The sequence below is a fragment of the Larus michahellis genome, chromosome 2 (assembly GCF_964199755.1).
Source record: "Larus michahellis chromosome 2, bLarMic1.1, whole genome shotgun sequence".
Classification (NCBI taxonomy): domain Eukaryota; kingdom Metazoa; phylum Chordata; class Aves; order Charadriiformes; family Laridae; genus Larus; species Larus michahellis.
This window is the reverse complement of record NC_133897.1, coordinates 133,746,659-133,764,702: the sequence shown is the minus strand read 5'-3', so window position 1 is coordinate 133,764,702 and position 18,044 is coordinate 133,746,659. Positions and strand designations below refer to the sequence as shown.

The following is an 18,044-nucleotide window of genomic DNA, read 5'->3' as shown; positions in this document are numbered from 1 at the left end:
GGCAGTCCCCTTATATTTTCTCACTCTCCCTTCCTGCTTTCTTGCATACGTTAGTCTTGGGAGGAGGAGAAGGGACCATCAAGGTCTGATGAGTGAAGGCCTTCTAGATGAGAGCAGGTGGGAAGAATAAGTCCTAGGAGATGAAAGGCTCTTCATAGCATGGAGGTTTGCAAAAGGGCACGTCAGTGCCAAGTTGTCTTCACTCAAGTGGCATCCTCCTGCCGCTGCCTTTGGTCGACTCCTCCTGCTTCCTCGGAGATGGAGAGTTAAATTAGGCCGTTAGAGCTGGACTAGAAATTTAATGCTTGATTTAGTTAAACATTCTCTAAGCAATATTTAATCAGCATTTCAGAAGTCCTTAAAGAGACAACAAATAGAGATTGTCGATACCAAAACATCCATGGCAGGGGTTTCCCCTTGGAAACGAGGTGTCAGATTCAGCATTGGGATGGTTTAATTGTAACATGAAACAGAAGAAGCAAGTAAGCACTGGGGAAAAACAAGCAAACAGGGTTAGTCTGGCAGTTAGCAGGTCTGGCAGAAGGAATTAAGGGTAATTAATGACAGCAGTTGAAAAATAATGATTTAAGAGGCAGAAGAAAATATGCTGCCATTTGTATATAGGGAGATATCAAAGTTTTGCAACCATAGTAACTTCTCAGCCCTCTCCTACCTTCAACCTTTGTTGAATATTGTTTTTTTAAAAAAAAAATCCAACCAGGAAATGGACTTAGATTAACAGTAATTTTCAAAGGAATGTTACTAATTCACACTTAGTTAATTCAGTTCAAATAACGGTGGTTTCTGAACAATGAGGTATCACTGAATGCCACAGTGAAACCTAAGAGTATTGTATTACTTTTCCATTGCTTTGGCTATAATTATTTTTAAATGGTAGTTCATGTTGGGACAACCTTATAATTAAAACTAAGAGACAGAGGCTGAATTGTGTGCGTTTCCTCAGTGTTTCCCTTGCTGATATTTAGTTGCTTGTTGCCTTACAAATTGGGGGAAGTATCACTGATTTTGGGATGCAAGTCATTCATTTATTTGGACTTTGGATTCATTTATTACTAAATTTGGAAATGAGAGGGTAATGTAATGTGTAATGGATTTCCCTGTCAGTGCAGATTAATGACTCTCTGTTGCGTTCTTCCCAGTTTGGGAGATTGCTTCAGGAATAGTTCCTGTCTACTAGGTGTTTATTTGTTAAAAGACTAAATGCCTCCTATAGTGTTTGATTAGCTTTGAAAATCATCATTACACTTAATGCTGCTAGTTCTCTCTTTAACTCCTTAGAAAGCCATTGCACTCAGAGACACGTAATTTTCATGTAGGAATATTACACAATGCAAATCTCAGCTATGTCATTAATGGGTGGATGGTAGGAGAGCTTGGCTATGCTATGCTTCATTAAAATCATATAAAGTTGCTAATCTACCTCTGTGAAATGCCATGAATATATGGAAAAGTTATCCTCTCTCAGGAAAGGAAAAAAGGAATAATGCAACTTCCTGTTCGTGTATAAATTTCTTTTGCAGTTATTGGGAACACAGTTTTGAATTTAACCTCTCCCTGGTGAGCTTCAGTGTTATGTGTGCTTTTAGACTGCCCTTACCCCACTCATTGGTGCATGCTCTCGGTATTCGCTCTCTCACGCTTGCAATAAGAGGTATATGTGAAAAGTGCTGTTAATTAAGTGATTTTATTTCCCGTCCCTGTTTGAATATGAACAAATAGATTTGCTGTCACTAACTGATTTAGGTGCATTGTGGGCAGGCATCAAGACAGAAGGTGGATTGGCACAGTCACAGTCACCTGGACAGACAGGATTTCTAAGCTACGGTGCCAGCTTTAGCACACCTCAACCTGGACAGGCTCCCTATAGCTACCAGATGCAAGGTCTGTATAAAGAGATATTACCATTAATTAGATATAGTAGATGCTATGGGGTTTTCCCCCCCCCCTTATTTCTTTACATTCCTAGCATAAAAATGAATGTTTGCTCAAGTGCTTAACCTCGGATGTTATTGCAGTTGGAGCTGAAATGCTGATTGCCTTTGCTGAGCGCAGCGACGGGTCGGCTCTCAGCAGTCTGGAAGATCCCTCGCTTAGTGACTTCATTAATTTTTAAATAGCGAGGTGCTGTAGTGTTATTACAGTAAAAAACGTGTCTCCAAATAGCAAGAGTTTAACAAATAGTGAATGTGACAAAGCGAGTCCTGGAAAACATGTCCGGATTATGAATTTAGGAAGTGCCAGATATAATTTGACACCTGAGTGTGTTTGGGGAGGGAGAAGAAGATAAAAATACCTACTGCAGCTGTGGAGGTAGCTAAGTAATGATTGAAGTCTGTTTCTTTGAAGTCTATTTAAAAGCTGTAAGTCTTTGTATGTGCGGGCTATTATTATCAATTATATTTTGTAGCCTTACTTGCCTGTTTAGTTTACTTAATATCTTTCCACCTTGTTCTCCCAATTCCTTTTTCCCCTCTTGTCTCGGGAAGTCGCTGGGTGTGCCTGATTCTGGATTTTAACCACTTTAAGGGTTATTTTCAAAAATCTTTGTTTATGACAAATAGCTAATTTTGGATGTCTGCTGCAGGAGCTTTCACCCCTGAATTTGACAGTTGAAATCAAGTGTGCTGCACATTTTAGAATTGTTGAAATAAGTGATCACTCACAGAATTGGACCACGTGTTTAAAAGTTTAGCACCTCTCTTTATTATTATCATGCTCCATTTAAACTCTGCGCCAGCGTGTAAACGCTCCATGAAATGTCTGGAGGCAGAAGTGCTTTCAGAGACCAAGTGAATGAGGTTTTGCTTTTGTTCCACAGCTTTAAGGGGATATTGATCCGGTCCTTCGCCCAGGCACAAGAGAGATGGTTGTTGTTGGGGGTTTTTTAATCCTCTTTTGAACTGTGTGTTGAGTAGCTCCGTAGGGCAGAAGTGACCATCTGACATCTGAAGTATTGCTTACTTGTAGTGTGCTCTGACAAGTAAGAGGAAGATAGCATGAGAGTAGTATGCAGACTTTCATCTACATGCTGAATTGTGGTGATCTTTTACTCATCGGGGCAAAAATAACTATAACTAGGTTATTGGTTTTGCTTTCTGCAGATAGCCACACTAAAAAAACCAAACACGCATACGCCCCTCTGAAAAAAACCCTACCCCTACCTCTCTGTAGGAGAGAGCTCACAACGCTTGCCAGCAGCAGCTACGGGGAACTCCTGGATCAACATTCCAGCTCTTGAGGAACTGATAATTCATGGTCGCTAGGAAATAGAGTTATTGAAAAATCATGTCTGTGTTGCCTATAATTTCTATTGCAGTAGTGCCTTTGTGCCACAGTCATGTATCAGGATTCCTGTTGTGCTGATACAGCCAAATGAAAACATAGTCCCCATCGAAATTGGAGGGTAAAATAAAACACACAGGCTTATTATGTCTTAATATAATGATAAAGCTGATGCAGTTTAGCCATAATAAACAGTTGTCACCCCATATTGGTTATCTAACAGCTCTGAAGGTGGGGGTTTTTGTAAGATACAGAGCAGAGGGATGTCAATAAAAAGGGATTTTAGGGAGGACAATGAAGTAGTTTTGCAGATGTCTATGGGAAACTCATTCAATGGAGGGAGGAGAGGGGGAGCAGCATGGGATGATGTGAGAGAGCGCTTGTTGGAAAATTTTAAGAATAAGCAGTGAATTCTGGCATTAGTAGAGCAAAGCTAGGACTCAGTCAATGGACTACATAGAGGTCTGTCATAAAGGGCATTGCTTTGTTTTCTGCGATATGCAAAATGTGTGTAAGATCAGAATTGTCAAGGTCATGAAAGGGTGGCGGTTGTCAAGAGATGGAACAGTAAGATCTTGGAAAGCGTTTCAGCTGTACGCATCGAAAAGCAAGGATCTAAAAATATTCTGTGAAAGAAATGTGTTAAAGATGACCCAGTTGCGAAGCTCTCCTGAGAGGAGGGTCAGAGGCATTGATTTCACGACAGCATTGTCTGCGGGGCTGAGGGAGGAGGGGGTCTGAGCCTGGGTTTGCCTCTGGGCTGGGCTGCCCGCCCCTGGAAGGCAGCAGATCGCTGACAGTCTGCTTGGGTGGAAGAGCCACAGGTCAGAGTGGGAGAGCCTGGGGGTGCCCGTGGTGTGTGTGGCAATTCTGTTGTGCTCATGAACAGCACGGTGTGTGGATGGGGGAAGGACTGGTCTCCTACAGAAGCCTTACGGACCATAGGAGTGGAAATGAGGAGAATATTTTAAATTAAAATGTTGGTGGAGTTGTTAGAAGCTAAGTAGAAAAGAACCACATTGCTGAACAGGTCTTTCTTGCAGTTAAATGTTGACAGTATATATCTATACTATACATGAGAATATACGTCCTATTAATGTTTCCATTAGGCCAGCTTTTGAATTTGAAACAACTTTGAGTTGACTTAATTCTTCCTTTTGATTGAACAGATGTTAAAAATAAACAGGGACATTTGTTTCCCTTTCCTCGTGTAATTTTGGAAGGAGAACCTATTCATAGTTTCAGCTATTATTTAAGGACAAAATTGATTCTCTTGACAGAAGACGGGGGTAGTGCTGCTGCTGTTCAGTTGTTTGTGCAGAAACCTCCAGAGAGGGAAATGAGTTTATTCTCCCTTTCCCCTCTAGCAGTATATGGGCAGGCTGCAGCCCCAGCCCTGTCATAGCCTGCAATAGCTGTTCTTCATCTCCTGCGCGCGGCTGCTGAGCTGCTAAATGGAGATAATGGATCCCACAACCTACTTCGCAACCCAGCGTTACACGACGGCGTGTTCGGGGCCCCGCTGGCATTCTTGCCTGCAGTAGAGGGGATTTCCTAGCCGCCTTGCAGTTGCTCCCTGACTGGGGTTACCTCGCGCTCAAAAGCTTTGGAGTTATTCTGGTTCCTCTCCCCGGGGCGAATGTCTCCCTGCGACGTAAAGGCGCTGCCTCGCCGTGCGTGTGCAGCCAATTAAACCCAGTGCTTTTCCTGACCCTGCTAAAATTACAGCGTGATTAGTCACCGAACAATAGCGGAGGGAGAGACTGCCAACTTTTGAAAATGATGAGGAAAATCGCTGCCTGTGGCTCCTTGCTAAGGTTATTCTGGTAATTGGATTTTTGTTTGTTACAAATTTATCATCCCTATAATGGGGTGTGAGGAGGGGAGAGGGTGGGAAGAGGACCTAGGCGGTTCCGCCACCCTGTCTCCCCACTGTCCCCCACCCTTACTTTAGTGAGGATGTTCCTCAAGCTCTTTTTTCATGTAAGTTGCTTCATAGATGGAAGGGTACTAGACCTGTGATGAGCACCAGCGTTGTTTTAGTTACCAAGACTGCGATGTTTGAGAATATACTAACCAATTGGTTTGGGAATTCATCCATAAAAAAGTAAACGTTAAGGTATTCGGTTATTATTATACAGTATAAAAATATTGTTCTGGATGGCTAAGCAGTTACTAGGACAACAAGGGGGACTTCGCCAAGGATTTTTAAACAGTGTAAGCAAACGGAAGAAACCTTGAGTTTAAATAGCCCATCTGGCCGTGTTCGGCTTTCCCAGGAGAGCTGCACTAAACTTCTGCCACATACATTGTACCCTGATGATGGACATAGCCCATGGCAAGGAGGCTGCGCCAGGAAAGCAAATGGACCTCTGTGGCAAATACACCAGGGAGGATGGCATCCCAGGAGCCCGCATCCCGCTCCCAGCAGGGACCAGCCGTCTTCCAACACTGACTGGGATTCCCAGCTTTAATGTGGGTCCGTGCTCTTTGCAAAATAGACCTTTGACCTGCAATTTACAGCTTTTATCACATTTTAAAGCTACATAGCCTGCCAACCTGGGGCAGTAAATCTCGCACGTTTCGTGGAGATTCTTATTTTTGTGTTTGTTTGGCGAAGGCGGGAACAGCAGCCCTACGCGGCGCTGCGGCCGATTATTTAAAAAACAAATGGCAAAATTGGAGTATTTTAAAAACAACTTTAGGCCAGTAGTTCTGGGTGGCCCACAGAGCCGTTTCTGAGAAACCTGCTTCATGTTTGTTACGGTCTAGGAGACCCCCACCCCTCCTCCATAGGAGCCAGTGCTGACCATGAGATGAAAGAGAGATCTGCCTGTTAGTATGTGTGTGTCTTTGTCTGAGAGGGAGAGATGCTGGCTGCCATGTAATTACTTTTCTCATTTGCTCTTGCAAAGTATTTGCCAAACTTTCTGTGGGAAGATAATGTATTCATCCAAAAAAGTTTTGTATGTTTTTTTTTTTCTTTTCTTCTTATAACTATGAGAGGCCTTTTATATCTTTTCGGAGTGGTTCAAACCGTGCAACTGTAAAACTTGAGTTTGAATGCATTACTGCATCACTCAGAAGTAGCTACAGAAATAGAAAGAGACACAGTGACTTACATTCTTCCAGCCAAGGCACTCTTAGAAATAAAATAGCATTTCAAAGTTTTGCAATTTAAAATATTTTTCAGCTGTATTTTGGCTCTGGGGTTTGTTATAATAAAAAATAACATCTGTTTTCCAATTTTAAATTAAATTTAAAACAACATGTTTTTCTCATTAGTACTGTTTATCTGTACTATTTGCTAAACTTGGATGTCAACTCTTCTGCTGAAGTAATCTGAGTTTAGTTCACAGGATTAGTAGCATCTATCAACAACCACAGAGCTTTTGCACTAATAGCAAATACAAGAGAAATGTTTACAGTCATTATCACACATTAAGTTTAAGCGTCATCTTTTACTCCCACTGCTGTTGGACATACTTCACATCTACTTTGAGGCTTAATCTGCGTGCGTTTTTAGTAACTTTTGCAATCAAAGCAGTTAAATGTTTTTCCTTCTGACTTCTGATAGCTAGGATACCTATTGGGTGGGTGGGGTTTTTGTTTAAAAAAGTAAATAGGTCACAAATGCCCTGTAGGGGTTGTACTAAGCATGCAGCCCTGCCTGCATTCCTGGCTGTTTGGAGTCGGAAGAAATGTCACTTTTCCCAAGGAGTAACCACTGCATAGGATTTGGTTGTTAATTGGGTCGTGTCGGGCCCATCAGAGGGTCGGCGCATCTGTACGCCTGGCTCCCTGTGGATTTCCATCCCTCCTTGGCTCACCTGCAAGCTTTTGCTCCCAAGGTCTGGTTATATCTTTTCACTAAGGCAGGTTTCGGCGGCGAAGGGGGCCGTAAACAACCTGCACACTTTAATGCGAGCTCCTGGCTGGCTGGTGCTCTCCTGCTGGAGGAGTTCAATAGGTTGCCTCATTACAGACTTTCTGGTGGCTTATGTAGCTTCACCCTGTGCATCCATCTGTCTCAGCTGGTGGCTGTGTCACTCCCGGGTTATAACCAGTGAGGGCAAAACAGCTGAAAGGGGGTTGCTGCCCTTTTAGTGGAACAGCTTCTCAGGTTAGATATTAAACGAGAGTCCCATCTGTCTATTTTTGGTGGGGAGGAGGGAGGTGACGGCGGTAATTCAGTCTCTGGGCTAAATTCAATCTTGGGTCTCCCTTCTCAGAGAGCTACTTTTTTCCCTTGTGTCATGCCTGGTAGACTCTATCAAAAAAGAAAAAAGTTTGTGTCCCAAGGCTGTATGTGATCCATTAGCAAATCCTAATGGCTTCGCGGTGGGGCTGAGCTGTTTGGAGCAGAGAGTTACGGCTTTTGCTGTTCCTGCGAGGGGCTGAGGCTCAGGGAGGGGAGAGAACCCCATTCTGGAAATGGAGAAATGGAGCCAGTGGGTTTCAGTGAGGGGAGATGATATCTCTTAGGACAAGGCTCACATTTATTGTTCAACAAAAACTGAAACCCTCTTTGCTTCCACAAGGCTGGGGATTATTCAGAGGGGTGGGATAGCCTAATATTCAGTCAGACCTGAGGTGGCTCCAAATTCCTGTCTACATTTCTTTTTATTACAATAATGAAACACAGGGTGTAGGAACGATGAATTATCACTTTCCATATATTAACATGTTACAGAGCTGATGACAACCAAATCGGTCAACATATGGGAAATATTACAAATATGCCGTATCCTTATGATATAATCGCATGATGGAAGTTATTTTCCAATACTATGTTTTAGTAATTCACATAATTTTTCATTTCATTTCAGGCAGCAGTTTTACAACATCATCAGGAATATATGCAGGAAATAATTCACTCACAAATTCTACTGGATTTAATAGTTCACAGCAGGTAAATTTGTAAATATGAGTTGAGGAAACTTTGGCAAACTTAGAATTCTCATCCACTGAAAAAAATGTAGCGCTTAAATAGCTTTTTGAAAGAAATTAGCATCCTTTCAAGTTAAACTAATGTTTATAAATGTTTTTGTTCAATTTGTCATCTTTCAATGGTAGAACTAATTGTCAGGGGTTGATGTTCTTATTCACACATCTTCAGCAGTGTGTCTAATAAACTATTTGTATGAGAAGACATACTAAATTATGTGTAATTTAGATTTCATTTTACTGCCTCACAGTTTTAGGTCCGACAGCATCCAGTCCAGGAAGCATACGTGCTGAAAGCCTGACATGTGTTTGTAGTTATGTTTTGGAATATATACTAAAAAGCAGCAAAACTTTGATGGACTATTCAGTTGCTTTTTTGTCTTGCAGGAATACCCCTCTTATCCCAGTTTTGGCCAGGGCCAATATGCACAGTATTATAATAGCTCACCCTATCCTTCACATTACATGACAAACAGCAACACCAGCCCAACGACACCCTCCACAAATGCAACATACCAGCTTCAAGAACCACCATCTGGCATCACCAGTCAAGCGGTTACAGATCCTGCAGCAGGTAATTACATGGATTTTATGGTCCCTATGAGGCACGTTTTTGTAAGTTGAAAGGGGGTTGAATTGAATGAGGGGGGTTTTTTTGGTGTAGTCATTGATATTTTTTTTTTTTATTATTTCTTAATCCCGAGCCTGTGGCACGTCTTGCACAGATTCTAGCAGAAAATAGACTAAAGAAAAACCAGGATCAGTACAAGTTTTAAACCTTGTGTGAAATACAAATTGTTTGTGTTTATTTGTAAAATGCTTGTGTTAAAAATTGCAGGATATGGGAAAGTCTTTACACTAAACCAGAACCTGATGCTTTTAAAGCTCTGTCTTCATTAAGATAAACTCCTTTGATTTTTCTTAAGTAAGACTGAAATCAAGAGGCCTTCGGACCATAGCCCAACTGTTCACTTGAAAGAGAGCTTTCCACTTTCAGAGGACATAATAATGCTTGTAATGGGGAGTTGAAATTGCACAAGTGTTTCCATTTTAATAAAAGATTTTCGGTGGCTTTTCCTTTTCCCCAGTCATTTTACCTTTCTTGCTGGAATTTGGCAGTCCTTTACTAGTTGAGATATTTTTTGAACATTTATGCCAAACTGCTGCAGCTGTTTTTGGAAATGAGGGGTGAAAAATACTTTTCCCATTATTAAAAAAAAAAAAACCTAATACATTTTTTAACAGTTTAAGCATGTCATTAGTTAGTAGATGGCAGAAGTTTGAAATCTGTCAGAGAGAAAGTCCAAGGTTGCAGATGGGTTTCTCAGTAATGCGGTAAGAAGCAGCTATGATTTGGCAATGTTTTCAGGAGGTTTTGTTTCGGAGTTTTGTTGGGAGAGGGTGTTTTCTTCATTTTCTTGAAGTACTTGATGGGACTGATCTTGCATGTGCAATGTGAGCTTTAATACGATGTGCTAGGACTCTGTTGCTTTTCTGCATGAGTGTGGACCTGTAAAAAATGTATGCAGTGTTGTCTCTTTTGATACATTTGCTGAAAGTGAAAGGCAAGAAAACACAGCTGGTGTGTGTGTTTGTATACACGAGATCACATGTGTGTGCAATGTATTTGAGAAAGGGATCGTTCTAAATACATGAATGCATATTGGAGTCTGTGGCTTTTAGAACATATGGATGTGTATTGGAGTCTGCATAATTACTCTTTTTGCTTTGTTTTTAATTTTTTGGTTTTGTTTTCTTGTGGGTTTGTTTGCTTTTCTTTTTAGGTTGTAAGCAGTAAGTTCCTCTTACCCCCAAAAACAAAGGTGATCAAGTTTTAGCTTTTATCAAGATATTAAAATTGAATCATTGTATCATCTGTGTCTTGATCTTTTGCAAAATCTTTGCATATATTTTTTTAAAGTAGTTGATAATTTAAAGTAGTTGATACTTCCTAAAAGCAACGGTAAACACGTATACAGACAGAAGAGGTATATTTTTCCCAAGCTCAAGCTTAGTGGCTTAAAGGCTGACTTCCTATTTAAATAGTTTTCTGTGTTCTATAAGCCTAGACAGAACTTTTCTATCAGTTCCTCTTTGAGAAATCTTTATTTTCTCCCTCAAATCTTCCACACTCTTATTAAGAAAGTCTTCTCTAAAAATTTGAAAGAATTTGATGGGCCTTCTCATGGGTGGATCGTCCACGTAAGTCCTCTTCTAGTTCATGCTTTCCTGTAATGAAAGCTGTACCTCCGTGGGCGCCCTACCACTGCTTACTTAGACATAGCCATTCCTTGGACATGTGCACACCTCCTCTGCCATTGCTGGGACTGCCGCCTCTTTCCCTGGGGTATTTATGTTACTGATTTAACATTTCTGAGAAAGTTCCTTCAAATGGTTTGCAAACAGCAACTCTTAATGTAGCTATGGGTTATCTTGGGCTGCCTGCACCGGCAGGGACGCTTTTAGGAAAGTACCTGCAGTGGGCCGCTCTCTATTAGGAGAAGGTAATGGAAGCCATCTTTCTGTTCCCCTTCACCAACATGGTTGCGGTTGGCAGAAAGTATAGGGCTAGACCCAGATTTCTCCATTTATCTTTATGCGTTTGTCTTTATGCATTTAAGTTAGGATCAAGCCCATTTAGGCTCCGTCTGTACTGAGTGGAGAGAGATGAGTACCTCTATTTAGAGTTCAGTTTAATTACAAGTCTTCATCCTCTTAAGCCTCTCCACTGGTATGAGAACAGTTTAAGGTGGCTGACATACCAGTGTCGGGTTCCTAGGTTAGAATTAGGTGAGAACCTGTTGCTGCCTCACAAACCTTCAACCCTGGTAGAAGGGGGGTGAGGACCAGCCAGTGAATCCAGTGCTGTGCCTGCACTTTCCCCTTAGACAGTGTAAATTTTTTCACTTTCTTCTCACTGAAGCTTATTGCAAAGCCCCAGCTGAGCTCATACACAGTATGCTCAGAAGACAAAGCAAGGTTGGGGTCAAAGAAAAGCAGAAGGGAATTCTGGTGGGGTGTGGACAAGTGGAAGGCATATTAGAGAGAAGGAAATTTACAGTTGGTTCAAAAACATCGAACAAATGAGCAAACTAACCAAATTTTAATTACAATTAGTCAAATTTCTGTAGGATGTTTTGCCGCATCTGGTCAAGTTAGACTGCTGATTCTCTATCACAGCTGGAACTCTGCATTATGAGGGACGGTGGGGAGCAGTGCAGAGCCATCACATTAGGCTACTGTACCCCTTTCGTAGGATGGGCTCCAGCTGCTGAATTGCAGCTGTTCTTACTGGATGCTGATATCCCTAGACATCTTCTATATTTAAAAAGCCCACGTAATCTCTGCGGTTCTCAACCGTGCCAGGACAAGCACAGAACAGCCTTCAGACTTTACAGAGGCACCAGAATAATTTGACAGACATAGGTGGTTCCTATGAATTTGGGCCAGTATGTGAAACAGAAGAGCCTGGTAAGAAACATGTGAAAAGAGAGCAAGTAATTATGTGCTCTTGTGACATTTTTAGTAGAGTTTTGCAGACTCAGAAAGCTCAGATAATTTCACTTAAAGTATGTTTAATTCCTTGTCCAAATATAAAATAATCCTTTTATGGTTTCCCACAGTTCCTAGTTAAATATGCAAGTTTTTGCCATGCAATCCAGGACGTCCAAGGATTCTTGCAGAAGAACCTGAGATTTTCCACGCTCAGTGTTTCTTCTTTCTCTTTCCTTTGTGGATCTGAAAAAATTCTTGTACCTCAGTTATGACAAAACATTTTTATTGCACAGAGGTTGATAGTCCCTGTCTCCATAAATCAGACATACAAATTAATGTTATTTTCTTGTGAACATAAGGCTGTACTTTTGGTAGTGACATAATCAGAAAATTATTAAACAAAACAATCTAACAATCTCAGTATGGCATTTCAAATTTTTAATGTGTGCCTTACTTCAGATTTCATTGGAAATTTTGTTTCAGTTCAAAAGTAAGAATTTTCAAAGTTGGGGTTTTTTTCCACTTGTAGAATTCTAACTTTTGCTTTACATAAGAAAACGTTTTTCATCAGAATAGCAATAGAATATTAGGTTCCTTCTGGGATGAGCTTTCAGTCCATGCATGAGTAGATTATCCCAGGTATGAACAGCGAGTTCCTGATTTCTGTCTGAGCTGTAGCATGTAAGAGAAGCAATAGTAATTAAAATGATAAAAAATAATAAAAGTAGACTCGTGGGCAAAAATTCACTCTCCCTTCCAATGCTGAAATTCATTGAAGTAGGTTCAGAGTGAACAAAAGGAAGTATTTCTTTATGTTGCGTATAGGTAAGCCGTGCAGCTCCTTGCTGCAGGATGTTGTGGGTGCAAAAACTTTATGCCAGTTCAAGTATCACTTAGACAAACTCAAAGATTGGATTTAGGCAGACACCACCGTCAATTCAAGAAATTCTTGACAAAAAAAAACCACTGGAGACAGTGGATGAATTAGCACTGTGTGCATGTCTGACCTTTATACGCTCTCTCACCTAATCACCTGCAGTTGGCCAGTGTTGAAATTTATCCTGAACAGATGGAGTTTTTTTCTCCAATCAACGCTCTGCCCCGATGTTCTAAAATAATTAGAGGGACATTCATAATATGTATTTCTAAGAATGAATGTAGAAAATGACTACTTTTTCTAAAGCTTTAATAATTTTCTCTTGCAATATTTCAACTCCATCATCACAGCTGGTAACAAAAAATTCTTTGTATGTGCAAACTTTTGTTTAGCAGTTCAGTCAACAAAGTTGAATTTATCCTTCTATTTTGTATTATGCTGTATTTATAATTTATTGAACAGTGTTTCTCACAAGAGAGACTAGCATTGTTCTTGAGATTTGATCTCTCTCAGTTTTCTTGGTTTCTGCAATAAGTATGTTTGAAATATTACTGGAAGGTTGGTTTTTTTTCATATTACTCACATACTTCACAATGCAGATTAAATGCAGGCCACAGTGCAGCCCACAAGGGCTGTGCTCGCCAACAAAAATTGTTCTCAGCCATGGGTCACCGTTTTGCTCTTAAAGACTAAACTTCTTTTTCCTTGAACGCTGTATCACATTTAGGATTGCAAAAGGGAAAGCTACCTTTACTGTTTCTCCTTATCATATTTCATAACAGTAAATTAGAAGCAGGAAAGGGAAACGGAGCAAACAGACTACATAGGCAACTTCTTACTTATACCTGTACGGAAACAAATACTGCTGTAGTCACAGTACAGTACTGGTGTTCTATTGTTTGCTCTTTTTCGTAAATATACATGAAGAATAAATCTAGGGTGTATTTTTATGTAGGAAGGAAACTCAATGAAAATTCTGTAAAAACAGAAATGAGATTGGATGCAATAATGAATGTCAAAGTACAACACTGGATTTGCTTTTCTGATAATGGTTGTTCTCCTGTTTTGACGTTAGCAATGTACAACTTTTAACTCTTCTGCATTGTGTCCAACAATATGGAGTCTGACTCACTGTCACAAGGTATGTTGAAGCTAAGAACTTGATGCACTTTTCAGTAGACTTTTTTTAATACATAAATAGGATGGTCATCATTGGTTTTAGTAGAAGTAAATATAATAATAATTTCAAATTGTTTGAAAGCATAAATAATGAGCAAGGAAGAAATGCCTACACTGGAGAGAGGTACTACCTGCCTATTATGGGATTGCATCACCTTTTTTACTTCAACATTGACAATTTGAGAAAAAAAACTGGACCATTGCAGTGCTTGTTAGTATAGTTGTTGGCATACATAGTTAATGTATGTTAACAATATATATGTTATATATAAGATATACAGTTAATATGATATTTTGTCATTATTTTGAATATGCAATTCCAAATCAAAAAGTCACCCAAGCCTTGAAATAAACAGGCATTTTTGTCAATATTTTTAACAGACTCTTGAGGGTTTTTGCCAAGTTTATAATGGTATGTTTGTCATCCTCAAAAGACAAACATTAGATTTGATTTTCAGGTCAAGATTTTGACATTTTGTCAAAGCATCACTAAGGACATCCTTCTATGATCATGTCAGCAGGCATTATTGTATTTGTTGCAATACTTATTTAATACTTTACTTACTTACTACTAATGTCATAGTCATATTTTTTATAGAGAAGTAAAAAAAAAAAACCCCAAACCCTCAAATATCTATGTGATCCTGCTGCATTGTTTAATCCTCGTCCAGTTTTAGGTAAGCAGTACAGGAAGAAGTTTGTAGAGTACTCATGAAATTTTGTGTTTAGCTTTATTTATGCAAAAGTAAGCTTTATTTATGCAAAAGTAAGAAAATCATAGCATAAGACCAACATATTCAAACTACCTGTATCTTATATTTTTATTTTGGTATACAGGAGTTGAAATAACACTGGCCTGAGGATTTAAGGCCTTTATTCAAAATTAAGTGAAAGGTTTGAGGGGAAACCAATTATCTGGGCACAATCTAAATGGAAAATGTTTGTACATACCTACTTGCAGAGACATTTGCCTATACTAGCTTTCCTAGACCCATCTTGTCCATGTGATTTACATTGTGACATGAGATATGAATACTTTGATAATGTGCGTTTACTCTTTTTTGCATACCCTTTCAACGTAGTAGGGAAAAAGTCTGATGAAATTTGCAATGTCTTTTTCAACTGCAAGAGCTGTACCCACACGCTTGCCAGTCGGATTTACCTAGACTTGATTTTGGGATTTCTGGAATAGATAGTTTTCCCCAGATTTGTCATTTGATACTACTGCTGTATAGTACATTGAAATCAATAGCAAGAAAATACAGCAATTACTTAGGGGGGATTTCCATAACAAGCAGAAAGGAATTACAGAATTTGGTGTTGCAAATGGTATCTCTGTGGCTTTATTGTCTGTTCGTAAGTAATGAAAGTATTCTTATTCGTGAGATGGTGGAAAGTTGTCCTGTGTGACAAAACCATCACAACTGCCCACGATGATATATAACAGGGAGGTATATGCTTATGAAATATTCTGTCAAGTTGCAATAATATGGTGCTTTGAAGCCTAGGGGAAGGTCTGCTGCAATATGTATGATTCAAGTATTTTAGGTAAACCAGAATGGTAAACATATTTTGTTCCTCACAGTTATGTGTAGTTGTTGTCTGGCTTGGTGTCACCATCCACTACAAGGGTTACTGCCAGGGGTCAGGAGCAGGAGGTACCAGTCACATCTGGAAGAGGAGGCATACATTTATAGAATCTGGGTTAAAATGTTTTTCTGACTGACTAAAGAGGTCAAGATTGTGTCTGTTACACTTGGTCAAGGTTTGGAAGAGATGAACTCTGAGTGTGTGAAGCAGAAACAAGCTGTAACATTTAGTGTCTGCCTGGGGCAGAGTGCAGAGAGGCGCCGTTGCGGGGAGATCTAAAATTATGTGTCTGTTAATGGATGCAGAAGAATAACTGTTGCTACATTAATATAATTTTGTGAAGGCATATACAACACACAGAAATGGCTGTAGTGGTCCAGACCGATGGATCAACCGGCCCCATACCCCACCTGCCGCAGCTGCCATCAGCAGATGCCCCAGGAGCAGCGGGGACAGGCTGAGCTTGTGTAAGACTTGCCCTGAGCGCTTTTCCACCTTCCAGATATTTTCATCTCAGGGGATTTCCAAAGCTGCTGTTGTTTTTATGATTAGGGTGTGCCTACATTAGCATTTTAATTTGGGGCGGGAGTCTGGTTTGATGCAGAGCTTTGGCTCAGCAGAGCGGTCCTAGAGCACTCAGCTGGAGTCCTTCCAGACAAAACTAACCTGGAAGGTGTCCTCCAGGACAGCTCCTAAGTCCTCCAGCCCTTACTGAGGATGCTCAGGAGACTAGATCGGGCTGGACCTACACTGAAATGACCTCCCAGAAGCAGGCAGTGAAGCCTAGGGTCTTTGCCACCACATGTTTGGTCCCACAGACCCAACCTGCTAATGCAGCGTGGCTGTAGCACCCCTGAGTGCTTCTGTTCCAGGGATGCCTTCAGGCTCCTCGAAACCTTGTAATCTTTTGGGGGCCTAGCATTTTTTGGCAAAATGTCCCACAGATGGCTTTTATCTGAACTCCTCCTTCTTGTATTTAGCCTGGCTGCTGCCAGCTTCCTTTGGTGATCTTGCTTTAGTATTGGGACAGGCAGTGGAGAGCTGATCCTCACCCCCTTTTCTGCTCATGATTTCGTGGAGGGCTGGGTTTTCTCCTGCACTTCCTGTGTTGGTGATGCTCAAGAACAGGACAAAATTAAATTCAGTGATTTAGAAACATAATGTCTAATATTAAAACATATCTGGTACTGTGAAGTCAGCTGAGGTTGAACAAATTAACCTCCTCCTATCAATGAATGTAGAATAATGGGTATAACGATAATGTGTTATATAGCTTGACTTCAGTGAGGCTTTTGCTGCCCTGACAGTTAAATCTTTTCATTTAACAATCTTATGAGCAAACTAGGCTTAAAGCAGTCTATCAGAAACTGCAGCAGAATTATATAAAGTTGTTTAGGAAACCATGTCCAGAGATAAGTCAGTGAGAGCTCGCTGCTAAAATAGAAGGATGGCTACAGCAGCATTCCTCAGTGTCTGCCTTGGGCCTAGCACCAGACCACATTTTCATTAATCATTTAGATGACGGAACAGAATGTGTTTGCCTATTAAATATGTAGATGACACCATGCTGAGAGGGGCTGCGAGTTCTTTGGAGACAGGATGAGAACTCAAAAAATGGAGATGTGATCTGAATAGGAGCAGGTGTGAGGTATACATTTAGGCAGGAATGATGAACTGCACAAATGTGGGATGGGGAATGTTGGCAGCTCCTTCCAGGCTCTACCTTTCCCTGTGGACCGCTCTCAGTACTCCAGATATTGGTGGCACACCGAGTACCCTCAGCCGCTGTTGTTTTTCTTGCTCCAGAATTTGTCAGGGCTTGGGCTTGTCAAGGCTCAGGTCTCAGCTGGATACTGGATTCTTTAACTGGGTTTCCTTATGAGGACCTGAGAGCGACCATTGGACAGTGAGCTGGTAACTCGGCCCTGCACATGGAGGCTGCCCTGTCGAACAGCCTTAATCCAAAGTGTACATGCTATCGTTTGCCTTTACATACATGGAATAAGTTTCTTGCATGTGATGTCACGTTTGCCCCCATTGGTTACTGCCATCTGTCACACTGTTCATAACAGACTGGTCTCCTAAGTAGGCTCAGAAACTCCAGGTATTAGCACTGTTGTGTATTCAGTTCATGTGCAATATTTGGCCAGGTCTTTGAGAAACGACCAGTTAGGTGTCACTTCCTCCTCGGAAGATGATCTAGGGATCCTGAAACTAAAACATTTATTGAAAATATTGCAGAAAATGCAAATTTTCTCCTGCCAAGTGGTGTCCAGGGGAGGGTAGACTGTGGGACGTGGGAAGGAAAGCTTTGCTCGACTTTATTTTGAATTACTGTATCCAGTTTGGAGATACTATGTAGACTGATAATCAGAACCCAGAAAGGAGGATTGTCAGGGAAGGGTTGGCCTAACAACAAAGGGGATCTAAGAACAGTCTTCAAACGCATGCAAATATAATGAAGGGAATAATTTTTTCCTCTGCTTTCATAGATTGAACTTACATTGCTGTAATGCTGAAGTTGTATGTTCTGTTTCCAATGGCATGGCTGTTAAAGCAGCAGAGTAGATTTCCTGGAGAGATCCATAAGAGCAAGGCAGACAGATCTCTTGGGAATGATGCAGGTACAGTGGTTCCAAGAAGGGTGGGCTAA

General features: G+C 40.7%; 1 protein-coding gene across 17 annotated transcripts in view; it reads left to right on the top strand.

Moving 5' to 3' along the window:
• The window catches only part of EYA1 (EYA transcriptional coactivator and phosphatase 1), a 169,890-nt gene that overhangs the window by 103,225 nt on the left and 48,621 nt on the right, over positions 1-18,044 (top strand). For 12 of the 17 annotated variants that reach the window (XM_074577257.1, XM_074577255.1, XM_074577254.1 and 9 more), the window contains 3 exons: positions 1,765-1,902; positions 8,133-8,215; positions 8,638-8,824. In XM_074577257.1, coding sequence (XP_074433358.1) covers positions 1,765-1,902; positions 8,133-8,215; positions 8,638-8,824 — 408 coding nt within the window. The remainder of the gene's footprint in view (positions 1-1,764; positions 1,903-8,132; positions 8,216-8,637; positions 8,825-18,044) is intronic. The other 5 variants (XM_074577260.1, XM_074577259.1, XM_074577256.1 and 2 more) reach the window with 1 other exon arrangement.